A 27,199-nucleotide genomic window follows, 5' to 3' on the forward strand; every position below is an offset into this window, starting at 1 on the left:
TGTACACAGGAACCTCAATTATCCGAAGGACACGGATGGGGAGTATTTCATTTGGTTAATCAAATGCCAGATAACATAGTTTAAATAAGCATCAGGACCTTGCAACCTTGCCAGATAATCCCACATTCAGAAAATCGAATGTCAAATAATTGAGGTTCCTCTGTATTGTTCTAAGTAACAATTCCTAATGCACTCTACAAATTTCTTTTTCATCACAACCTAATATCACTAGTTTCTATACATACAGACAAAGAAGGACACTACTTTGACTGGGACAACACACACATCCTAGTACAGGCAAAACAAAGACACACACGAGAATTGTTAGAGGCACGGCATTCTAACTAGAACTCCATCAATAAACACATCGATTTCAATTCTATCTACCTTCCTTTGAAAATAAGAAGAACTGGAAATAACATCACCCACCTTAAAACCAAAGCCTATAACTAGAGATGGGGCATACTACCAGCCCTTCAACAGAGACTCTTACTGATGTTACCTAGTATGGTGATGAAATACCTGAAAACAAACCTTCAAGCTCAGCGAGCTAACTTACATACTTACCATCAACCCGAGTAACAGATCTTCTCAAAAATTTCTTTTTCATGTTACCTTTGCTCATCTGATTCATCCACACAACTAGAGTGGCCTTTATACATGCCTCCATTGTATCTTAAATTTATAATTCATCCTACTGTGAGGCAACTCTTCAGGAGCTATTGACAACGCCCATGCGTGTTCTTCCCCTTGTTGTTCCTTATTCCCCTCAAACTGATTCAAACATGATCTGTTGTACCTACATCATTACCAGACTGAATATTTCTCAACAAAGTTGACCCACCTTCTTTTACTTTTTGTTTGTTCTCCTGGCATGTTAAATACTTTTGAATATAGTGTTCTCAGTCTTAGCCACCCTGTAGCCATTTCTCTTTAATAGTTATTAAGTCATTTTCTTACTATTTGCACTATCAGATTTAAATTCTGATTTTTTTTATCATTACAGCTTGCAACTGGATGACTAGTCATTCCCTGCAATGCAAAAAGATAGTTGATATTTTAAATAGCCCCAGTTTGTATACTGCTTCTTCTACTCTCATCATATGTATCTAGCCCTTAAAAATATTTGTATTATATGCTTTCTAGAGATTTTTCAGTCAATATATAGTTGCTTCCATTTATAATCAATGCTCCATTTTGTCATGTGGCTAACTATTCAGCATAGAGAAGCCTCTGTACTTTTAAAGCCGTTCTACAGATTAAGCAGAACTTTGAACCTATTGCACAATATGGAAAAGTTTACAACACAGTTGTAACTTAAACTGATGGGAAATGTTGCAAACGTAAATGTGGCTAGAGCACTTTAGAATGGTCTAAATTGCTGCTGCTTGCATAACCATTTCACAAGAAAAAAAAAGTCGCATATTGTAAAATTTATCCTGTATGAACATACTTTACATTATCTCTCTGTTCCAAAATAACTGATTGCATGTGCTAAAATATCAAACTGTGACATGGCAGTAAAATAGCCAAGTGCACTATAAATAGCAAATGCTTAATTAATGTTCAATCACGGTGTTAAAAATAAGAAAAGTATCACAAACCAAGGTCACGGCATAGTTGTTAACTATCAGGTCAATCTTCTTCTTTCCTATATAATGAAGATATTTCATAAGGTGTTCCTTCAGTCTCTCAACCATCTATAGGAACCAAAGTATTGATCGCAATTAAGATCACATTTTTAACTACAAGGACAGTAATAAAAGTAATCTGCCATTTTGCAGCCAATACACTAAAGAAATTGGCAATGGCCTTTAAACATGAGTAACATTCCCACCCTTACAGGAAGCACTTTTGAACAAACTGGATTTGCCAATTTTGTATGATGGACGATGAAGCAGCCAAAGATTGTCATGTCTTTCATGGCAAATTTGTGTACAAGACATTCTTTCAATCCACTTAAATAGTGGAGGAATGAGTAAGCATTGCTATTTATGCTCAGAATAAACAGTATTGACAACATATAATTTCAACTTCAAAGTTGTCAGCTAAGTGAAATGGTCAGTGGTTTATAGCCAAGCAAGTGCCCATTATAAAACAAATATTTTAAGTGGTGGGAACTAAATGAATCGTAATAATTTATCCAATGACTGAAGTGTATAGTATGCTATGTTGTCCTGTCAGTGGAATCGAAATGTCATTTGTATAACATAAAATTCAATTAATAAATCAAATTGGAAACTATTCTAATGGTGACCAGAGGGACTACCATCAAGTGTCAGAAAAACTGGCCTTGGGAGCCAAGGGAAATCAAGGCAAAAATGAAACTATGTTCGTTGGGAACTGGGTTAACCGATCCTTTCGCCCCTTCACTATCAGACCTGATTATCTAAAAGGTGATGAGAATATGGTTCAGAGGGACAGGACAAGTGCTAAAACTTGGAGAAGCGTATTGCCAAGGTGAGGCAAAAAGTGGGTAGATGGGTGCACAGCTCCCTCTCCACTATAAAAAAAACATAGTCATCAGTTGTTAGGTACTCTCACTGTTGCTGTACATGGCGCAAGCCTGGCCCATTCCTCAGACCTGCAACACTGCAGTCACCCAAGCAGTCTTTCACTTCATCTGGATGTCAAAGATGGACCACATCTCCAGGGATGCAATGTACAAAACTCTGGGGTAAGGGGTGGGTGGGATGGGGAAAAAAAAAGGAGGACGCACCCAACAACGCCCTCATCCTGATGGCCTCCTTCATGTGTGGCTACATCAAGATGTGTGTAGACCCTCAGTCCACAACAGCAAGTGTCACTATGTACTGAAGCTCTGCCTATCCCCAGGTGTTACAAAGTATGGGTGTCATCTTAGGTTCAAGTAGTTGCTCCGTCCCCCATCACCTGTACCTCATACAGAAATTTGCACAGAAAAGCATGTTTGGGCACAGGAAGAGGTCAGCACATAACATGGGAAATGGAGAGAGGTGTCCTGTTGGCTGGATCTTGGAGCAGACTGCCAAAGCCTTTTGGCAAAATGCCTTATGATCAAAACTTTCCAGCAAGCAGTAATAGCTTGGCTATTGGTGAAAATGGCACCACCTGTCAGATCCTTTATGCACACCCAGACTCTGAGCCACCAGATGCTGCCCTTGAAGCAGCTGTGGGGGTGGAGAGCACCTCTTTTTGGAATATGCCAGGAGTACAAGGATTTTAGTGTATACATGCAAAAGTCATTAAAAGGTGGAGAGAGCAGGTAGTAAAGTGTACTGTATCCTGGTTTATATTAGTTGGGGAAAGAATACTAAAGCAAGAGAGGTTATGCTGACTGTGTAAAAGACATTTGTTAGTCTTCACCTGGAGTATTGTGTACAGTGCTTGATGCTACATTATAGGAAAGCCGTAAAAACATTGGAAGCTGCAGAAGAAATTTACAAAAATGGTTTTGTTTTTATTTACTCATAGGATGTGGATATCACTGGCTGAGCTGCATTTTATTGCCCATCCCAAGTTGCCTTTGAGTAAACGGTGGTAAGCTGCCACCTTGAACAGCTGCAGTCCACCTGCTGGAATCATAAATTAACAATCTTCAAGTGCTCAACCAGGTTGTACCACCATAATGAAAGAAGGGGCTGCATTTTAAAGTCATTAACTGCAGTCCCAGTAGGTGGATCATATTTCACCCAGTATGACAGGATATAGGTGCTAATCAAATCAATCTGTGGAAATCAATATAAGTGTGAATCTTACATGCTACAACATTTCTTCGGTAAAAAATACTTCAGCACAATATTTGTGAATCGAATGAGAAGCTTGAATCAAGGTTATAGTTTTTTCTTCTATTTTTAAATTACGTTCAAGGGGGAATGTCACTGGACTGGTAATCCAGAGATCAGCTTAGTGGTCCGGCACACTAGATCAACTCCCACCATGGCAGGTGAAGAATTTAAATTCAGTTCTTAAATCTGAAATATAAAAGCTACTCTCACTACCAAATGACCATGATAACTAACACAGACTGTTGTAAAAAGCTCAGCCGGTTTTAATGATATCTTCGAGGAACAAAAAAATTCCAACAACTTTACCCGGACTGGCTTGCATCTGTCTCCACATCCATGCCAATACGGTTGACTCTTAATTGCCCTCTGAAATGGCACAGTAAGTCACCTCAGTTCAAGAGCAATTAGGAATTGTGTTTGAAACAATTCCAGGATAATATACAGGATACACCCAACTGGGTTCCTTACCAGTCCTATCAGCACCATCTGGTGGCGGTCTTCTTCCTGAAAGAAGGAAACAGCTTTCTGTTCTGTTAAAAGAAAAGTTAAAGCATTCATCAACTTTGAATCAGCTCGCACACCTCTTGTTCAATGGAGAAAATTTGTTACAATTTCCTAATTAATTACCAGCAAAGAAAATACTTCTCCCTATTCAAATTTCTTCTAGGGCTTGATTGCCTACAGAACAAATATTTCACATGCACCCTAACTCAAAAGGAAAATGTATGTGTGAATTATCACTGAACAATTGAAAGTAGATGCAATTGCAATTCATACACCAAGCCTGTTAGCTTGACGTCCGCTGTGAGAAAGTATTAAAATTGATCATTATATTGATTACAGATGGACACTTAAATCTTAAGATAATGCGAATATGGTGTGCAGTTTTGAACTCCTTATTTAAACGATGGATGTGTTGGAGGCAGTTCTGGAGGTTTACTAGATTGATGCCAAGGATGAGTAGATTATCTTATGGAGGAAACACTGAACAGCCTGAGCATGTTTTCACTGGAGTTTGGAAGAATGAGGGGTGACTTGATCCTCAAAATGGTTTTGATAAGATGGAAAGGAAATGACGTTTACTCTTATTGGTGAATCCAGAACTAGGGCGTATTGCTTTAAAAATTAGGCTTAGGTTTTGAGGACAGATTGGAGGACTTCTTTTCCCCTCTCACAGGGTCATGGGGCTATGGAACTCCCTCAGAGATGGTGGATATAGTGTCATTGAACATTTTTAAAGAGAGAAGGAGATCAATTATTTGCAAAAAAGGTGATTGGCATAGAAAGGAACATAGCAGAAAGTAAGGACTACAGATGCTGGAGATCAGAGTGGAGAACATGATGCTAGAAAAGCAAAGCAGGTCAGGCAGCATCCGAAGAGCAGGGGAATTGACGCTTAGGGCATAAGACTTTCATCAGGAATTCCTGAAAAAGGGCTGATGCCTGAAACGTCAATTCTCCTGCTCCTCAGATACTGCTTGACCTTCTGTGCTTTTCCAGCACCATACTCTCGATGCAGAAGGGAACACAGAACTTAACACACAGAGGAGATCAGCTGCAATCTTACTGAACAGCAAAGCAGGCTCAAGGGGCCAAATGACCTGCTTCTGCCCCTAATTCACATGCTTGTATGTTAATACGTTGTGTTAAAAATAATGAAAAACACAATGATTAACTATCACCCAAGATTTAAATACCCACTATATATAAAAATCAGCATCTCATTTATGATGCAAGGTTCATCGCAAGTTTCAACTGTAATAAGACAAATCAATACTAATCAATGAGTCTTCCGAGTAGTTGTGCTTGAATCCAATAATAGAAAAACATATAATTCCTAGACAATTAATATCAAAGCAGGTTTTCCTACCCGAGGAACATGTATCCACTTTCGAAAGAATCCTGTACAAATTGAAAAGAAACTTGAGCATCTTCAAATGACCCATAGGCTGATAAATAAAGTAATTTTGGGAATTAATTTTGATGGCTACTCTCACTCTCTTTTATCTTAAGTTAAGTGGAAAAGTAAAAAAAACTTAAAATTGACATTTTTCAGGCTTTCCATGGTTCTTCTGCTAAATTTACAGTGGAGAGCACTTTGGAAATTAATTCCCCATGAATATGCTTTAGAAGTTTGAAAATTAACTTACGTTTTGGCATTTTCGAAAATATTTCTGAAATGTTGCTTTGCCCGTTCATCCACTTTCTGAAATTATAAAAGCTCTAAGAAGTTATATTCAAACTTTTTTTCCCATATGAACTAAAACGTAATATATTTGAGTCAGAAGATTGGAAATGCATGTAAACCATTGGTTTAAACCCCCATATTTGGTGACAGATATTGCTGCTTCAGAGCTGTGCGGGGGCAGGGACTAGCACTTTTTTTGCAACATTTTACAGAGGTAGAGGTCACAGGTAGAAAAAAAAGTGTGGTCAGAGACAAGGACAGGGATTCTTAGCAACCATCCCCACGATCCTTGTGGTCAACTGGGAGACCCTCCGTCCAACCCAACAGACAGGGAATCAGCTAATTTTCTCACTTAACAGGGAGGCAGGTCATTAGGATAGTGGTGAGTTGAGTTAAGAGCCTTGATCTCACTCAACACCTAACTACTGTAAAAGGAGAGAAGGGGAAGCGGATCTCTCTCCAAGACTAATTTGCCCACTTCCAGGAAGGGGACAATTATGCCTGTTGACTCTTTCTGTCCACAAATGCCGCCAGACCTGCTATGATTTTGCAGCATTTCATGCTCTTTCAGATTTGCTTTTATAAACCTATATTTATTTAAAGTGAACTGTCACCTTCAAGTAACATTCTAGGTGGTCCTAAGTGGCTAAACTAGCGTTTAGATTAATTCATAGAGTCATCACAGATTTTATGGAAATTAATCATGTCTGAAAGATCTACCAGAATTATTCAAGGATATAACTGGTAGAGGTGAAGAAGAGTCAGAGCATGTTATTTATTTGGATTGTCACAAAGCTAGTCCTTTTTTTTAAATCTACAAGCTTTTTCTTGGCTCAAGGAGACTCCGAATTAATTTTTTTTTGAGAGGCATTAAACCAGGCCGGGCTCCGATCAGTCTGGTTTTGTAGAGATGAAAAGGATTTTAAGAGGCCTTGTATGTAAACAGATGAGACCTCAGGCCAAAGTGGTCATGTTTTAGAAGTGACCTGTACAATGACAAGGGCGGGGCCAGCTCTCTGGCTTCCTGAGATGAGCAGTTTTAGTTTAGTCTTGAATTAGTTGGAACCTCAACAAGGAGCTGTGTGGAAACACACTCTCTCTCTTCCGTCCTTCAACTTTAACCTGTAAGCATGTGTTCTATTTATACTGATTTTTAAGGGAGTTTGCTTATTAGGACTGTCGTGCATATTCAGAACAGCATAATTAAGTCTAGTTGGATAGACTGAGTTCTGTAGGGGTTCTTTGTTCTGTTCTGTATGTATCATTGTGTAATTTTGGAAATAAATATTTGTCTGTTTTAAAATCTAGTAAGTCAACCTAGCTATCTTGTTCTGGGGAATTTTCACTGTCTACTTACTGAAACAAATTGCAAAGTTATGGTCAAGGGCTGCCTGCTGAAGAAGGTTGGGTGGTCTGGTTTAGTCCATAACAGGATCTTCAGAAGGCTTTCAGCAAAGTTCCACAAAAATGATTAGCGTGTAAAATTTAGTGGTGCATGGAATTGGGGATAGTGTATGGCAATGACCCCAAAAAAGCTAGTTGGCAGACAGGAAACAAAAAGAATAGGAATAAATGGATCTTTTTCTGAATGGCAGACAGTGACTAGTGAGATACACAGGGATCAGTACTAAAACTGCTATTCACAATATGCATTGATGATTTGGATGAGGGAACTAAATGGGATATCTTTAAATTTGCAGATGACTCAAAGATGGATGGTAGGGGCTGTTGTGAGGAGGATGCAGAGGTGCCTTAGTACGATTTGGACACTAGGTGAGTGGGCAAGTGTGCGGGAGATGCAGTACAATGTGGATAAATGTTAAGTTGTCCACCTTGGTAGCAAACGCAAGGCAGCAAATTATTACCTGAACAACTACGAACAGAGAGAGGAGAATGTACACAAGTTACTGAAGGCAAGCACACAGGTGCAGCGGTTGATAAAGATAAAAGTTGGTCTTTAATGGGGAGAGGATTCAAATAAAACAGCAAAGATGTCTTGTTAATTTGTAATTAAATGGCCTTGGTGAGACCATATCTGAATATAGTGTGCAGTTTCGGTTTCCTTGTCTGAAGGGGGATGGTTTTGCTCCTGAGGAAATACAGCAAAGATTTACCAGACTGATACCTGGGATGACAGACTGATGTATGAGGAGGGGTGGAGTCGGTTAGGGCTATATTCGTTGGAGCTCAAAAGATTGAGATGGAGGGTTGGGGGAATCTCCAAAAAACCTACCAAAAATCTAACAGGACTGGACAGGCTGTGCAAGAAGGATGTTTCTGATGGCAAGAAGCCCAGAACCAAAAGTGTCACAATCTAAGGATAGGGGTAAACTATTTTGGATTGAGAGGAGGATAAATCCCATCACCCAGGGAGTGGAAAACATTCCCATAGAAAGCAGTCAAGGCCAAAATTTTCTAGGATTTCAGGGAGATGTATACAACACTGGTGCCTAAAGGGATCAAAAGGATACCTGGAAAAGCAGAAACAGGCTATTGAGTTGGATGATCAATCATGTTCATAATGAATGGTACAGCAGGCTGAATGGCCTCCTGCTCCTTTCTTTCTACGTTTCATCGAAATCCTCTTACCATTTCTGAACACAGTTGCGCTTTGATTAGTCTGGAGCTGTTATTGTGCCATGGATAATGAAAACATTCTAAATTCTTCACAAATTCCACATTCCTGTTTAGCTCTGCCCAGAACCCTTTAAGTGTTTGAATCTGTAAAGAAGATGCACATGCTTGTTTAAGAAAAACTGACAAGCAATCAAATATTTTCCAACACAACTCCACAGTGGCAAACAAACAACAGCTTGCATTTTATTGTACGTCAAACCAAGTGAAGATGTTGCACAAGAATATCAAATAATGCTCTATTTTCAGTCAGATTAAAAAGGATATTAGGGTAGATAATCAGATATCTGGCCAAACAGACAGGTTTTTTAAAAAGATGTTACGGCACATTATTTCAGCCACAAATAGTCAAAGTGACATCTGACACTCCACCTGCTAATCTGTACATTTAGGACAATGTGGTTAATTTTCAGTGAAGAAATTTGTTTTTGTTTGTGTGTGCCTTGGGGAAGGAGAGGAAAGAATTGTCAACGTGTTTCACAACACATCACTGTGAGCCAAAGATCATGTGAGAATGGTTAGCTCTAACTGGTTTTCAAACTGTGGTTCACAAGCCCTATTATTCTATAATCGGATTAGTTATGATTTTATTGAATGGCGGAGCTGGCTTGGAGGCCAAGCGGGTTATTCCTAAAGTATTTCTCACGACATGATTTATATATTTATGTGTCTATTGGAAGTCAGCAATACTGCGTACTGTGAACTCCAAATAAAATAAACATTCAGTAGTCTCTTGGATTTGTTTATAAAATATGCAAAATTGCATCTAGTGTAATTAAAAATTATTTTTCTAACGATAGCATAGGTTTTCTCGAGTTAAGAGGAAGTTTTTGGAAATTCAGGACAGCTTTCGGGATCTATACTGGTTATGGATCACTGGAATGTTAAATGACTTAAGAGTTAATAATAAAAATTAAAATAATGTTTATAGTTTTATTATGAAACATTAAATGTATAAACCTAAAACTAGATTGTACAGTCTTACCGTATTCCTAAAAACAGATACAGGAATAGTTTCTGTGCTATGGCTTACTCCTGGAATTTCCTATGGATAAAAAATGGAAATAACATTTGGCTATATTTAAGCAGAACAAAATTATATTTGTACATATCCAAAACATATTTTAATATATACAAGATTGATACCTTACCCCATTCCAGTTAATTGAGGAGGAGTATGGTAGCAGTTTGGCCACAAGGGGTGTTTCGGAGATTGCTTTTCTGTATAAAGTACCTGAAACAAACACATTTTGAAGAGGAAATGCAAAAAAGAATTGTACAAGTGAGCCAAAAGTTGTGCAATTTAGCGGAAAAAAGTTAACTTTCAAAATATTAAGCTGTTTTTTCTGGACTACAGCACTATTGATCTTGGTGTAAATACTTAGAAAGTTAAATAACACTAGAAAGCAACTAATCATGGATTACTATGGCCCATTTCAGCAAAATCCACGTGCTTTGTCATACTCAAGGGAAAGTATTGACCAAGACAGTGATGCCAGACTACTCATTTCCCTGACTCAACATTTAATAGAGGTTAAGAATGGGCATTTGACAGATAGAAGTGAATAATAACCAAGCTAAATAACCATGGATAAGCATGTTTATTAGATTGGAAGTAGCTTTCACTCAGGTGCAAGATCCTGGGTTGAATTTTCCACAGCCCATGCTGGCAGGCCTGCAAGCCTGGGCAGTCTTAAAACTGTACTGGAAAAACAACACATTGCCACCTTTACAGCACTACAAAGGGATCAGTGTGATGGCTCGGATCGCTTATTCATCTGGCTGCAGCAGGTAAGCAATTAAAGATACTCTTCCAATCTTAACCACCTATGGAATGACAGCAAAGCCAGTGTGCTAGAAACCACTCCAAAAAATGGGCCATGACAACAATAATACCCATTACTGTGGGGTGATTCCCCTTATGCCTGATGATCCAGATTCTTCACGCAACTTTATTTACTCAATTTGGACGCTCCCATGCACCTCCCTGCATGTTTCACATCTGTGCATCTTCGATGTGGAGCCATTCTCCTCCTGACTATACAGACTCAAAAGCTTGACTGCCTCTTTCAATTGGCTGGGCCACCTGGGAGACGATTGTGGAACGGACTCACTCCTCCAAATTTACGCTCAGAGTTTCACTACCAGCATTCATCATTTCCCAACACTTTTTCTAGCCACTGGATCATGAATGCTAAATAACAGTCCTACCCAGTGTTGCTCAAAGACCTGTATTTTAAATTTTCTATCACTGTAATTAGGCTACAATGGCACCTTGTTTTCCTTAGCTGTATGTAAAGGAGTAGTTAAGTATTCACTTGATTGTCCACTGATATATCTATGGACTATACGCATTCTGTTCTGAGTCATTGCTTCAGCTTCCTTTCTCTATGACACTAATGAGAAAATGTGAGTGAGAGAGAATAGGTCATATAAAGAATAAGGAAAGTGTGCACATTGGACAGTATAACATACATAGCTATATTTATAGATATTAAAAAATTAATACTTTACAAGTCAAATCACAGAACCACTTACCATGGGGTTTCACAGTATTTGTTTTTCATCCAACCTGCTTTACATCATAATCAGATGATTTTTAAACAAAAGTTCCAAAAGCAAAATTACAATATGATCTTTCAAGACTGTTTCAAGGTGAGTCGATATTACATTTTAGTATCAAAATAACTTCTTAGTATTTACTCTGAAATGAACACGCTTACCACAGATGAATTCCTGAATAAGATCAATAGAGCCAGTAACAGGCAATCCACACATCCAGTGAATAATCTGTTGGGAGGAAAAATAAGAGAGAAAACAAATTTCCAATTGCTGTTTTTCTAACATACGTTGGCCTTTGTAAACTAAAATTGCATTTACATAACCATAACAAAGGTCAACTCACTTAACATCTGAAATATTAAATGGAATCAAAGTGCTCAAAGTTATCCCTTAATTGTATTTTGTTTGCTGTCTATTCAATACATAGTTTTAAAATTTCTTCTTGAATTATAAATATTGATCACAGAAATAAACAAAGAACAATATATTCACACTTCTTAAAGGATTCTTTCCATAGCTTTGAAAGGTTTCTGACTGCGAAATTATATTTAAATCGATAACATGTGCATCAATAAATTTCTTAATTTTATGCATAATGATTAGATTAGATTAGATTCCCTCCAGCGTGGAAACAGGCCCTTTGGCCCAACCAGTCACACCGATCCTCCGAAGAGTAACCCATCCAGACCCATTTCCCTCTAATGCACCTAACACTATGGGCAATTTAGCATGGCCAATTCACCTGACCTGCACATCTTTGGATTGTGGGAGGAAACTGGAGCACCCGGAGGAAACCCACGCAGACACGGCGAGAATGTGCAGACTCCATGCAGACAGTTGCCTGAGACTGAAATCAAACCTAGGACCCTGTGAAGCAGCAGTGTTAACCACTGAGCCACTGTGCCACCCTATTTGCAGCCTGAATTTGGATGGATTGTTTTTAAAGAAAAAAAAGAGAATTAGTACTTTTGACACATTGGTAAAAGCTAGAGTTTGAGTTGTGAAATCTCAGGATTGTCTGGTACAAAAAGGAGGGGAGGGCTGGGGCATTATATGAAAATTTATGCCTCAAGAACTGTAAGGAAGCAGATTGGGGGAGCAGGTTTTATTAACACACATGGAGGGCAAATAAATCTATATTATAAATTTGCAATTGTGTATCGGTTCTTTTATAAAGAATATCTTTAGGGTTCAAGAATGGCTGGGACCCTGTCAGAACAATTCAATATTCCAGATTGTGTCCAGGTAGCATTTATTTTTATAGAAAACTGAAATTATGTATTTTGTTCTGTGATATTCACCAGAACAGAAAATAATCAGAAAGAATCAGAAAAGTGCAGCACAGGAGGTTACTCAACCTCCTGTGGGCTGAATTCTCGGTCTTGTAGAAGAAAGCTCTAAGACAGGATTGTGCGCAAAAATGGAAATCAGAATGGGTTCCAGAGAGGACACTTTCTTGGAGATGACACTTTCATAAATGGTGTCAGCAGCTGCCAACTGATCTAACAATAACTACCGGTTAGGATGCCCATAAGGAGGAGTAATGATTTGTCAACACCGGTGTTGGACTGGGGTGTACAAAGTTAATTATCAACACCAGGGTATAGTCCAACAGGTTTATTTGGAAGCACTAGCTTTTGGACTGTTGCTCCAAAAGCTAGTGCTTCTAAATAAACCTGTTGGACTATAACCTGGTATTGTGTGATTTTCAACATAGAGGAGGAGAAGGAGCATTCATTAACATGTTCCTCACTTTGGAATGAAGTGTTCAGCTGAGTGCCGTGTTCAGCAGCTTCTTGGAAGCAGCCTCCCAGCAGTCAGGCTGAAGTCCATGAGGAGGCGGCGGCAGTGGCCATCACGGAACAATTGGCAGGGAAGAAGGTCACACCAGCAGGTTTGATATTTGTCGTGTGCCCCAAGGACACTTCCATCTTGAGGCACACTGGTGCCCTTCTTACTTCCTGAGCAGCACCCACCTCACTATGTGGTTAAAAATTAAACTTGTCCTTTTTAATAGTCAAGGAGAATCTTTTTTTTCTCTCTCAGTGTCGCACAAATCTGTTAGAAATCTGCATTAGAAGGCACTGGAAGTAGGGTCATGGAATATTTTCCAGGCAGAGGTATGTATACTCTTGTCTGGCAAAAATATTATGGGGTGGGGCAGGGAGAGATAGATGGGAATAAAGAATTTGAAACAAACAGATCAGCCATGATCTTAAAGAATGACAGATCAGACTCAAAAGGGCTAAATGGCCAATGTCTGCTCCTAATTCATGCGTTTACATGATCCAGCCTTCCAAAGCTATAGATTGGGCCAGCAGCTTCAGGATGCCACCTGCCAGCTTTAATTACAGAGTGCCTGGATATGACTTCTGGCTTGGTTGCCTTCAGGAAGATCAGACAGAAGAACAGGCTTAACAAACAGTCCAGATCAGTGCCCAGCCACTGGTGCCTCATTTAAAATGAAGGTGGTAAGGAGTCTAAATGTTGGGTCTGTAATGGCTATTTCTAACCGAAATCAAGTTAAATGTACTCTGTTCTTTTCTGATATCTCAAACATTTCTGCTTCAATTGTTTACCCAGATTTGTTTCAGACATAAAGAAAATGCTGGCAATGTTCAACAGATCAGGAAGTATTTTTGAAGGAAGGAACAAAGTTAACATTATCAGAGTTGACCTTGTCAGAACTAAAAGCTAGGGATGCAACAGGTTTCAAGCAAACTTACAGAGAACAAGGAGATCAAGAAAGAAAAAGGATAATGGTACAATGCAAATGAAAATGGTGATGGGACAAGTAAAGAAATAAAAGTTCTAGAAGCGGTCCAAATAAGAATAGCAAACATCATCACCAATGGCTGCCACCCAAAAAAAATTAGGAGCCAAGATATGATCTGAAATTTTTGCAACTCATTGCATCATGAAGCACCTACACAAAAGTTGGGATGCTGTTCGTGGAGCTTATGTTGAGCTTCCTTCAACAGTGTAGGAGATCAAAATTAGGGCAAGAGTACAGAAGGAAATCAAAATGACAGACAACTAGAAACTCAACGTCATGCCCACAGACTGAAAAGAGCTGTTTACACAAAGTCGTCATCAAATTTACATTTGCTGGAATAAAATCCACAGTTGAAGACAAAAGGAAGGGATACCCAAAGCATCTGTATGAAGAATAGGATTGTCAGGGCAGCCAAAGCTTCCTGGACAGCAAAAGATTTAGGGAGTAGGGTCAAACAACAAAAAAAAGAGGCATGATAGCACTCAGTTTGCTTTTGCAAGAAAACTTACATAGAAGTGAGAAAAGAAAGAAGGGCAAGAAGACACTAAAATAGACTGCTGGCTAACACAAAAGCTAACCTAAATGATCTTCTATAGTCAAATTTACAGCAAAAAGGATTGACAGAGGAACAACAGTCAATTTGAAACTAAATTTGGAATGTAGTAGGTGGGAGCAAAAGAAATATCCACAGGTATTAAGTTAGTGCTTTAAGAGAAAGAGTACTTTGTCAAAACTATGCTAAATGCATTCATTAGGCCACTGAATTAGATTAAAATAAAAGCTTGTTGGGCTAATCTAGAGTTTACAATCTTCAGTAAACCATGCCAGCAGGATTTTGACATCCAAAATGTTTTGCATCCTCTGATGTCCATTAGTGTGGCATCTGGGAACCAACAAACTATACTGGTCTCACATCAGAAATAGGAGAATTATCTATTTCCCAATCAAAAGCTCAATTACCACCATGTTCCTACACATTTGTTGCAACCCCCTCTAAGTTCGTCACTGCATGATGCCAGGATCATAGAGTCATAGAAATGCAAGACCCTTCGGTCCAATTTGTCCATGCCAACCAGATATCACAACCCAATCTAATCCCACCTGCCAGCACTCAGACCATATCCTTCCAAACCCTTCTTATTTATGTATCCATCCAGCTTACTTTTAAAAGTTGCAATTGTACTAACCTCCAACACTTCCTCTGGCAGCTCATTCCATACATGCACCACCCTCTGCATCATGACTGCATTCTTTTGTGGCACTGTCACCCTCACTGTTATTCAAAGCTAAAGACTGGTTTAATATTGCCATGCTCCCAGAACATTCCTGCACTGGATGCCTCTTCGTAGTTTCTGAGTTGCTATCCACCTGCTATTCTGGCTTCTACCCAGCTATACATTCTTCCTTTCTACTACATTACACATTCCATAAATGATTCACTTGTTGCAACTTTATTTGGTTAAAAGCAACAGATATTATATTTAATTTGTAAACTAACAGAATTTTCCAACAATGTCATTAAACAGTGCAACACCTCATACTTAATTGCAAATATACTAAATTGAGTAATATGGGGTACATAATGAATTATATTAATTCTTTAGTACAATACCTGTGCTTCTGTTTCGGAGTTGTTCTGGAGATAGAAGACTGCGCAATGCATTGCTGCGAGTTGATGACAATCCAGTTTATTGTCATGCATGAATGACAAGAATAACTTCAAGTCAAGATGAGCTTGATATATTTTTCCAAACTGACAATCCAGTAGTGAATCAGTTAATGACAATATGGGATGTTGCAGATTCCAGGGGCTCACTTTGGCATCCTTCCCTAGCAAACAGATAAGTTTATTAAATAAATATTAGCTATTAAATAAATAAACAGGAATGTGCCTTTCACTCTTGAGCCCATTTTGCTAAATACATTAAGATACCTCAACTCCATTTCCTAAATTTACTCTACTTTTGCCCTAACTAACAAAAATCTATCATCAAGTTCAGTTGTGAAAGCTCCAAGTGACCCAGCACCTGTAGATTCTGGTCAGCAAGGTGGGGAGAGCATGGAAAGTGAAGGGTTTGCTTTCTGTAAACTTTTGTATGAAAAAAAACACTTGGCATAAATGATCTGGCTCTAGCTGGAAAATTGTTCATCCTCTGTCCTGATCATGCCTTTTCCATCCATTCCCATTCCCTCTTTCATGAGAGCAATCAGATTCTCAAACTACCCAACCAAAACATTTGAATATTTTAAGAACTACAATCAAGTCACTGCTACAATTGTAAAGAAAAACTGAATTCTGTCTTATGATAACTAAACATTGCTAACTAATCATTAAGTTATTCCCTACCATGAGGTCAACAGAAACTCAAGTGATCTTATTTAACTTAAAAATACCAAATCATATTTAATGGTAAGGTGAGCGTAATCTTTTGTGACTTGCATGGTTTAAAAAGTGAATTTTGGACATAAATTTATTTTGAGTTACTTGAAATTTGGACAAATAATACTATTAAAAAAAGATATATTTTCCAAAATCAAGTAGTTATAATAAATACTACCACATAAATAGTAGTTTAACTTCACTGCTTCAACAATCTCAAAAAGGAAATATAAAATGTGGCAATATTACTATGTACCAACATCACTGGTACAATGTCTCAAAGTTAGTTAACCCAAGAAATATACAACATTCAGATAATGTCCACAAACTGACAATTTAAAAAACATGCCAGGTTCAATTCTCATCAGCGATGCCCTCACCAGTCTGGATATTTCAACTATCCGAGAGTTATCTGGTTATTTCCTCTATTCCCCAGCTCCCATCAAAATAAATCATTATCAGCTAAGAGAACTGAAAAAGACACTCCACCACTTCAGGCAAATTTTTAAAAAGTATATCCCATTAATCACCAAGGGGACCTGCATAAGCAGCTCAAAGGAGACTTGCTGACCTGAATCAAGTAATACCTATATGACATAGTTCAAAATCCTCTGTCTGCAGCCCAGTGCCTCAGCTCACCTGAGAAAGTGTCTGTCATCTTAAAAGCACCCGTTGAGACTGTTTTTAGCCTAAAAACAGATACCAAAGCATATTCAAAGTGTGTTAAACATTCTTACCTGACAGAAATAAACTATGACAAACCAAATTAGGATGCTGTATATTGATGAGGTGTAAAAAATATCCAGGCATGTAAACAGCTACATAATAACCTGTAAAGAAAATAACCCGTAAAGAAAATAACCCGATCAAATTATTAAAATTGATTTATTTCAACTGAGCACAAGTTGTAACTTGAATGCTCAGAGTTCAATTGTTATAGGATACTTGGCTAACAACTGCTACAATTTGTTCAAACAATGAGAAAACCAAACATTTCCAAAAACCAATCAAATTAAAAGAATTGCTTTTTCTCTTGACCTAAGTGGACATAAATATCAAGGTATCTGGTCATTTAAAATTTGAATTAATTCTAATAGAATCTAGATGCTACAGCCAAGATTTGATTGAACCGGAACCATTTCATTCTTTATGCTATTAATGGAATTTTGTTACTTCTTCCAGAGTTGGGCCCCTTCAATGCAGTGCCTCACTAGCAATTTACAGCTTATTGTGTAGATACTCTGCATCAGATTTTATTTAGATAACTGATAAAATAATGACGAGCATTATGATAAGCATCTTAAACACATCATTAAAAGGCTTGGGGCAGCTAGCATTTCTGAGCTTTAAAGATGGTGAAGGCATTCTCGATAACTCATGACAGACAAATCTCTTGTTGTAGCACTGATGCTGTTAAGGTATTTTCGAAAGAATACTTATTGATGGTAGCAGACTTTATTAACTTCATCTGAAATGGACAGGGAAGACGGGGTTTCAAAATAAACACTTGATGACAGCTTCCACCACATCCAGTACTGAGATTCAGAATGTTCAGCTTGTTGCTACACAGTCTATGCTTTGATGAAAGAGAAAATCTTACAGTTGGTAGGATGAGGTGTCTTGTGAGAGTGCAAAAATTAATCTTAACCAAGGGTATGCCACAAACACTAAAAAAACTGAGTGACCCCTTCTCTGCTTGCTTTCTGTAATGCCTGTGAAGTTAGTCACTTCTCTGGTAAATACAAGCCAGATGGCTAATATCAGACAGAATCTCACACACACACACACACACACACACACACACACACACACACACACACACACACACACACACACACACACACACACACACACCTGCCTGAAAAAAAGCCTGTGCCATAGATGTTGAATGTAGCAAATTGTTTTTAGTCAAAGAGAGTGCAGGTAGATAAATATGATTACATACCTCCATACTGTAAGTGATAGACATGTCTTAATACCTCTTTAGTCAAGTCCCTTTATGTACATGTCATAGTATGGAATATAGTGGCAGCAGAAGTTCTAAGAGGAGTAATGTTGAATTGATCCTACTAAACATGTGTGGCCAGTATAAAAGTAAAACTGTTCTCAAAAATAATTAAATGAGGATTTTTGCAACCGTATGTTCAGATTATAAGTTGTGCTGATGGAATTAGGTGTGAAGGGGCAAAAGGAATTAGGTTTGTAGGAGATGCAATTTTGTCTTACAAAACTAACACAAATGGCTTTTAATATTCTTGCTATATATAAAAACAATCACTTTCTCCAACTAGACATTAGAAATGCACCAAGAATAGTGAGAAAATTCATCCCAACGTTTAATTAAAAAGCATCTGGTCTATTCGATATACGATCAGCTTACCAATATTAATGAAGGTTGGTTCACTTATAACGTATTGATCAGATTCCTCCAAAGAAACAATAAATGTTCTCCTCCAACCTGCAAAAAAGTTAATGAAATTAAAATATGATTAGCTCTGCATTGTACCACTCTGGTTCCATTCAAATGGTTGGACCACGGGAAACTGAATAAACTGTATAAATTGCTGTTTCCTTCCTAGGATTTTGTTTTTAACATTGCTTTTTCCTTTTACAATGTTCAAATAAAGTCAACGGAATATTTGCCTCTACACTTGATTACATTTCAGAATCTTTCAACATTGTGTGCGCTTTGGACCAGTTTTCCTGGTGGAGTAATACTTTAGAGTAAGACAAATAGATCGGCCTGCTTTAAGAGGGCATCCTGCAGGCAGCAAGGACAGCACCTATGCAGGCAGTTATTAAAATCTGATTTAGAATGTCCTGGTACTCCAAAAATCAAAGAAAACATTGGTTAAGTGTATTTTGACCAAAGCAAGGGTGAATTTTAGGCAAAGAGAAAGGGCACAACAAAATGAAATCATGTTTACCATAATGCAGAAGAATCACTGAATATGTGAATTCCTGCTTGTTTTGCATAGGATGACTGTAACATACTGACATGGTACCTGCAACAGCAGCAAGAAATGAGAAATTATAAAATCATAAATGAAATCGAGGGTCCAAGCATAACAAAATGCCTTTAACCAAGTAAAATAAGCCAAACCTCTGGATAGTTATGACACAAAATTTGAAAAGAGATTAGATCAGGCACCTCAAAGTTAAAATGATAAAAGGGCATCTTGAAAGATGAAAGGAAGTTGGCGCAACGGAAGGACTAAAGAAGGAATGCTAGAAATTACAGCTTTAGCAACTGATAGCATGGGCATCAATGGTAAGGTGATTAAACTTGGAGATGGCCAATAGGAATTGGGAGGAAGTGCTGTATATTAGAGGTTTCCTCCTCAGTGAGGAATAACACAAGTGGTGGAAATTTGGAATTCGCTGTCTACAAGAATGGTAGAGGCAGAACCCTCATAATATTTAAGTAGCATTTAGATGTGCACTTGCAATGCCCAAGGCATTCCAGTGCTATGATGCAAGTGCTGGAAAAATAGGATCAGAATAGTTAGATGGTTGTTTCTGATCAGCGCAGGCTTAGAGTGAAGAGCATTTTTCTGTGCTGTAGATCTCTATGACACCATGTAGAAAAAGGAAGTCTCATCTCTGTTTAATGCTAGATTTAGACAGGGCTTGCAGAATATCATATTTATTAAGTATTATGTAAGCGTGTTAGGATGTAGCAATCTTGCAATGATGTCAGGAAGATGCTCAAAGAGTATTGGAGGAGTTAGAGGAAGAAGAATGGAGAAACTGAACTGGATAGAACCTTGTCCTCTGGTCAATGAGAATGGCAGAATCACATGCAAAAAACCATGTGGAGTAGACCGACCAGCATCAGGCAACAGAATTTTATTGCACCAGATTTTTTTTTAAAAACATTGACAGTGTAACTCTCAATCCTGCATATTATTTAGTTTTAATTTGCAATATTTGTAATACTAAGAAGCCCAAGCCTGAAGACAGTTTTTGACCTTGCCTTTTCCTCAACCAATATCTTGAACTCAAACTATTGGATGTGGGTATTTAAATAAAACCACTACAAAAGACTGACCATGAGTAATTTGAAAATTAAGTTCCCTTTCCCGCATTAATTTTGTTTACTAATTCTGGTTTAGGTAAGGTTTCTGCATTTCTCTGCAAAAGACAAATGCTGCAAATAGTCAACATTTTAGATGGCACAATCTACAAAGTCCATTATCTCCATTTGATGATGATGATATTTTGTATCATATGACAGAGGGCATTAATGGTCATTATAATGTATTGAATTACAGCGATTACCACTTGTACATCAACTAATATACCAAGATCATTTTAATTTGCTTTAAGTAAATACAAATCATTTTGTATCCTCATATTTTGTTGGCATGAATGAGCAAAGACTTGGCTATTATCCTATCATTGAAATTGATGTAATGAACGGTTTTAAATTCTCCCTCTAATTAACAGCCTTCAAATACAGTTCCTGGAAAACATGTATTTCACCACATAAATAAGGAAAACAAATCAATCCATTTATATTTGTGACCTGTAGGATTTGTGAAAACTTGCAGATTCAACAATTCCAATGATGATTCTTCTTGTTGAAAACTATTGTATCCAAAATTGATGAGTCTAAAAAAAACCACAGCACAATTTGGCATTAAACAAATACACTCATCCATCTTTAACATATATCCTCCACATAACTAGTAATTTACCAGTCGGCAGATTAATTTGAGATTTGTACAGGAAGAGAACCAATGTTTGAGCATCCTCAACCCAACAGATTTCTAAGTAAATTTTCAGGATGATCTCTTTTTAAGGATATGCATCCAGGGCAATTGTATGTCAATTTTATGCTGAGTGTAGGATAAATTATACATATTGTGTTTCTTTAACAATTATTTCACTGAGGAGAATTAAAATACAACAAACAATCTACAAGCACATGTTGCTCATGGGTTTAAAGAGATTGTTGCAAATGCCAACTGGAGTTATGGTCTTTCTTATTCTTTAAAGCCTATTTAACCTCCACATCCAAAAAAAGGTACATCATTCCACCAGGAAAACTACTGAATAGCTATATTTTCACAGAGAAACATTACAGTGACCCAAATGTCGATGTTTCACCACCACTTCTGACACATCTAACTTTTACTGGTAGGGGAAGTATGACAGCGAGGGGAGCAGAGCTCAAACAGCCCTGCTGGACACAATTTTAGTCGTTGCAAAGGCCTTAACTCAAAAAAAGAGAGAGGGTGGGAGTAACAAAACAGAGAAGATATGAACACTCCTGAAGGGTGAACAAAGTCTATTTAAAGTGTGATGATCTGAACTGATTTTTAAAATCTTGTTCTTTAAAATTTAAAAAGGCTGCAGCTGTCAATGGCTATTAAAACAAAGACATGTGCAGGTACATGTTCAAATACCACCATAGCAGCTGGTGAAGTTTAAATTCTGTTCATACAATCTGGTTACTTTATACAAGCTAATCACAGAACATTGACAGTGTGGCCTGCCATCAATTGTTTTAACGATTCCATCTGGTCCACTAATATCCTCAAGGGAGTAAAGACAAGTACTGTGACTCCACATCCACAGTAACATAGTAGACTCTAGTCATTCAATTCAGGGAAATTAGGTAACAAAAGCTATTCTCATCAGTGATGTTTACATTCCATAAAAGAATAAATATCAAAAACTTGGGAAGATTTAGAACTTTAAATAAGATCTCATGAACGGCAGTTTGTTTGATTGCAAAGAGTATGTAAAGGGAGAGGTGTGTAGATTAGTTCATTATTTTTTGTTTGTCTCCACACTGTTCCCGAGGTGGAGACTGGGTGAGTGACTGAGTAAGTTCCAGGGGCTATGAAGGCACAGGGTAAAGGGTAGTTGGCACTGAGTTAGTTTAGAATCCATGAAAGACAAGTTGGCATGGAGGCTATAAGGGACCATAGGTAATGCAGTGAGGATTATAGAGACTAAAAACATGCAAAGCCACTCAGAAGAAGTCCCAGAACACCAAGGCAGATCTTCCAAACAGCCCACCCAGCACATCTCCACACCCCTGCCAACTACACTCTGCTACTGGGATTGGGAGGGGGTGGGGGGGGAGCGGACTCAGCTCTGTTTCTGCACAAAGTGAAAATTGTACATATGGAGCACTTGTTAACAAGTCCAGACTTAAGTCGCCCCTCAGTAACAAAAATCTGGCCCTAGGAATTCTCTGCCCCAAGTAATCAATGATAAGCTGATACCAAGTTAGGCTTTTACAAACCCATAGAAAGAAAATAACAGAGTAAGGAATCCCGTAGTTTTAAAGCCTTGAGGATTAGAAGCACAAGAAATAGTGCCATAATTAGATTAGACTTACAGTGTGGAAACAGGCCCTTCGGCCCAACAAGTCCACACCGACCCGCTGAAGCGCAACCCACCCATACCCCTACATTTACCCCTTACCTAACACTACGGGCAATTTAGCATGGCCAATTCACCTGACCTGCACATCTTTGGACTGTGGGAGTAAACCGGAGCACCCGGAGGAAACCCACACAGACACGGGGAGAACGTGCAAACTCCACACAGTCTGTCGTCTGAGTCGGGAATTGAACCCGGGTCTCGTGCGCTGTGAGGCAGCAGTGCTAACCACTATGCCACCGTGCCGCCCAACTATGCCACCGTGCCGCCAAAAGCAGTTTAGGGGTGGGATGGAGTGACCATAGCTGGATAAATCCAAACAAAACTATTACTATTGCGTAGTCTTAATAGTCAGAAAAATGGTGGAAGATGTTGTGATCATTGCTCACACACGCTCCATTTACATTTTTCCAGGAAAACACTGCTACTGACCACATTACAACTTTATCCATATACTGACAAGAGAGTGGTTTTCCATTGGTGAGGTAAAAGTGATCACCAATCATATGGAGACAACATTTAACCAAGTTACCAAGGAGACTAGTAAAATTTAAATTAATGGAGATTAAGGGAAAGCTCTCAGAGAGCCAGCAATATAGGGATGAAGTTGTTTCTTATTAGTCATGTCGTTATTTTTGAGTGGATACTATTTACAAGCAGAAACAACAGTAACGTGCAAAGGCTCCTTTGGCAGCATGGCCCAAATGCACAGCGACTGCCTGTTGTAATTGAACAATAAAATTGCCTGGGGAGGCCTCATGGTAATATCATTGGACTATTAATCCAGAGACTCAGCAAACACTCTGGCAATCAGAGCTCGAATTTTATCATGGCAGCTTTAATAAAATCTGGTGTTAAGAGTCTAATGTTGTCCACGCTCATAGTCAGGAAAACAACCAACTGGTTGACTAATATCCTTTAGGGGAGGAAACTGCTGTCCTTACCTACATGAATGACCAGCCCCAGAGTGATGAGTGACTTTTAACTGCCCTCTGGGCAATAAATCCTGATCTAGCCAGTGATGCAATCATGTGAATGAATTTTTTAAAAAAGTGACAGGAGGTACATGGAAACAAAACCAACTGCAAATTCCCCTCCAACATCCTGAATTTGAATCTATAAATCACATTCCTTCATTATCATTGAGTCAACATCCTGGAATTCCCCAATTAACTGCACTATGGCAGCAGTGGTTCAAGAACAAAGCTTTTCACCTTCTTCTCAAGGGTATAGAAAGATAAAAAGCAAATGATGCTGACCTTAATGGCAATGCATAATCCTGAGAATGAGTGAGTAAATCTTAAAAAGGAAACTAACAATATAAAACATAAATTTGCACCTTTAGAAATGAAGAAAATTTGACAGAATAAGCAATAAATTTTCACACCATCATTTTCACCTTCAACTTTAAGCATACTAAAGAAAATAAATGTGAATTTATGACTATGAAGATCTCATTTTCTCTCAAAATACATCTAGCAAAGCAGTTGTTTTAAGTTAAGAAAAGCATGCAGGACTACTGGGATTCAAAAAGGTTTAATATAAATTAGTTCGAATAAAATGAACATCATGTATAACAGCAGTTAAAGAAAATCTGCTCTGTAGACATTTTTATAAGACACGATACCACATGCGCTGCAAACAACAGATGCTGACGACAGGCAGAAACAGAGCTATTTCATTCTCATAGAACACGATGCATCCCTGATTAGTTCTCTACATAGACATAGTTCACTGGAGCCTAACATTTCAACAAACTGGTGTTGTGGCATAGGTGGGCAAACTGCATTCAAATAGCATAATCAGCTTTCAAAATAGAGGCTTTCCAAGACCGTGTGCATAGGTGAAACCTGTCCATTAGGATCAGAATTTGAACATGCCGCAAAAAGAATAGCAAGTTCACGATCGAGGTCTTCCTCAATTAAGAAGTCTTCCAAAAAGGTAACATTGGGCAATTCCATATGAGTCATACCATTGTAACGGGCTTAGAAGCATTAATCACTTGAGTTGTGAGACAGTTTGCCTACACTAGCTGATGTGTCTCTGTCCAAATATATTACAAGATATCAAAATAAAGGGAAGTGAAAGAGACCCATTAAAAAGGAACCTCTTGTGGCAGTTATACAGATGAGTAATAACTAAAAAACTATAATATGACAAAATGGAACATTAGCAACTAATTTCTTTTAAAAACCTAATGGTTAATACACTGTAAAGTTATTTCTAAAATTATACATCATTAAGTAAATCCATTCTACCCAAGAACATATTTGTATTCTCAGCATTGTTCGGATCTTTTTAACCAATAAAAAAATTACAGGCTGATTAGGTGTGAACCAATTGTAGCTTACCGTAATTTTGTAACTGTTAAAGAGAATCCAAGAGGAAATGAAAGCTGTTAATAGAACAAAGAAATGTGGCATTATAACCAATTTCTAAGACTATTCACCACTAACCAGAGAGGCAGTACACAATAATTACAAACAAAGTGGTAAGAATTTGCATAATTTGTTCATTTAGCCAGAGACTATTTCCCAGGGCAGAAATGACTAACACAAGGGGTCTTAGTTTTAAGCTGGTTGGAGGAAAGTATAGAGGGGATGTCAGAGGCGGGTTCTTTACACAGAGTTGTGAGAGCATGGAATGCGTTGCCAGCAGCAGTTGTGGAAGCGAGGTCATTGGGGACATTTAAGAGACTACTGGACATGCATATGGTCACAGAAATTTGAGGGTGCATAGATGAGGATCAGTGGTCGGCACAACATCGTGGGCTGAAGGGCTTGTTCTGTGCTGTACTGTTCTATGTTCATTCTCAATGAGGGCAACATAAATTAATCTCCTAAAATAGGAGCTCAGGCACATTGTTTTATGCTGTTCAGTCACAGACTATTCAAAGAACTAAAAGAGGAAATTCAAAATTGATGTAACTTCCTTAAAAATCAGTTTCTGAAAGTAAGCACCAGATAACTTCCCTTGCCTCTGCTTTTTTTCCCCTTTCTTTCTACACCACGTCTACTTCTGAAATATTTCTAATCAGGTAGAAAAGTGATAATCAGAAATTATTGACCTGTCCACTGTGAGGGGCCTGAACAGACAGGTATGGGTTATGAACTAGCCCATGCTTGAGTAATCAAGACAGTATGGTTTCCAGACTAGAAACACTGGCTGCTGTTTGCCCCAAATCATTTGGATTTTTCATTGAGTACAATTCATTCAAAAACTAGAATTTCATCCTACATAATGAATATCACCTGCAGATCTGTTGCCATGGCTCAGTCACATGATAAATGGAGGTCATCACAGGAACAAAGAGAACATCCTTCACAATGTTACCTAACTATCTATAATACATAGATACCCATCTGGAAGGCCTTATTCAGGCACTCCTGACACCAATCTTAAATTGGTCCTTTAAAATGTTTTTACTTTCTGTTTGTTTAGTCTGGTGACCTATCTTAAAGTTGAACTAACTTTATTTCATCCACAAAAATAAAACAAAATTATATCATTATAGACTCACTCAAGATTTTTTAAAAAGATGGAGGTAGCTGGATTTTTGGTCAACAAGGAAGTCAATTGTTATCAGGTGTCAGCAGGAATGTGCAGTTGAGGTCACAATCAAATCAGCCACGATCTTATTGACTGGCATACCAGGTTTGAGGGGGCTGAATGATCAATTCCTAGGTCTAATTTCCAAGTTCATAGCCGGCTGTTTAAAATCAGTGAATGGAGAAAATGCTGACTGTATCATTGCTACTATATAGCTATTAAATTCTGGTTTGTACATATTTTACAGTAAATATCCAGTCCAGGTAACTCAACAACCTTGTTTAAATTTTAAAATTTTGTATATGCAAAGCATTAAGGACAATGCAAATGGGATATTCCTGTAATGTGTTGCATATGAGTATGAGCTGTGTCCAGAGAAAAGTCAGGAAATCCAAATTTACACGGTATACGATTTCCACGTGCACATCTTGTTTTGCTGTTAGAAATGTTTTTTGAAGTGCTCATCTTTCATATGTATATCAATTGAAACACACACAATCAAAAGTAATACAAACTAAGGAATAAATTAGTATAGCTAGAAGATGTAAAATACAACAACTTACCAACTTTTCATAGTTTCTGTCTGGGTAAAACTGGATGCACGTCAGAAGTGCATTGTTTTCCTATTTAAAAGAAACAATTCATCATCATGAGAGTCTTAGATGGTGAAAACAGAAACTTGGCATGACAGTAAATATTATACAATATACATTAAAAATAGTTGTCAAGCTCAGCAAAAGGTCAATTTACTGTCGTAGTTAATGGAAATCAACTGTCTTCAGTTCTTCAACAGGAATACAAAATGCAATTCATTGCATTGTATGATTTATCCAGTTAGTAGATGTGATGAAGTCATTCAATTATAAAATTATCCAGTTCTCTACAATTCCACTTCTGTCATAAAGTGAAAATAAAAATAGAAAACACAAGAAACACTCAGCTGG

The 27,199-nt window shown here is 38.0% G+C and overlaps 1 protein-coding gene across 2 annotated transcripts in view; it reads right to left on the reverse strand.

Annotated features, from left to right (window-relative positions):
* Positions 1-27,199, reverse strand: part of gsap (gamma-secretase activating protein) — an 83,610-nt gene that overhangs the window by 27,694 nt on the left and 28,717 nt on the right. For both annotated transcript variants that reach the window (XM_060842823.1, XM_060842824.1), the window contains exons 10-24: positions 26,819-26,878; positions 25,058-25,101; positions 20,836-20,921; positions 19,235-19,312; positions 18,688-18,765; positions 17,045-17,137; positions 15,540-15,757; positions 11,313-11,379; positions 9,741-9,823; positions 9,575-9,634; positions 8,545-8,676; positions 5,918-5,973; positions 5,638-5,669; positions 4,236-4,297; positions 1,605-1,700 (exon numbers count right to left, since the gene is read on the reverse strand). In XM_060842823.1, coding sequence (XP_060698806.1) covers positions 1,605-1,700; positions 4,236-4,297; positions 5,638-5,669; positions 5,918-5,973; positions 8,545-8,676; positions 9,575-9,634; positions 9,741-9,823; positions 11,313-11,379; positions 15,540-15,757; positions 17,045-17,137; positions 18,688-18,765; positions 19,235-19,312; positions 20,836-20,921; positions 25,058-25,101; positions 26,819-26,878 — 1,245 coding nt within the window. The remainder of the gene's footprint in view (positions 1-1,604; positions 1,701-4,235; positions 4,298-5,637; positions 5,670-5,917; positions 5,974-8,544; positions 8,677-9,574; positions 9,635-9,740; positions 9,824-11,312; positions 11,380-15,539; positions 15,758-17,044; positions 17,138-18,687; positions 18,766-19,234; positions 19,313-20,835; positions 20,922-25,057; positions 25,102-26,818; positions 26,879-27,199) is intronic.

Source organism: Hemiscyllium ocellatum, chromosome 23 (assembly GCF_020745735.1).
Source record: "Hemiscyllium ocellatum isolate sHemOce1 chromosome 23, sHemOce1.pat.X.cur, whole genome shotgun sequence".
Lineage (NCBI taxonomy): Eukaryota > Metazoa > Chordata > Chondrichthyes > Orectolobiformes > Hemiscylliidae > Hemiscyllium > Hemiscyllium ocellatum.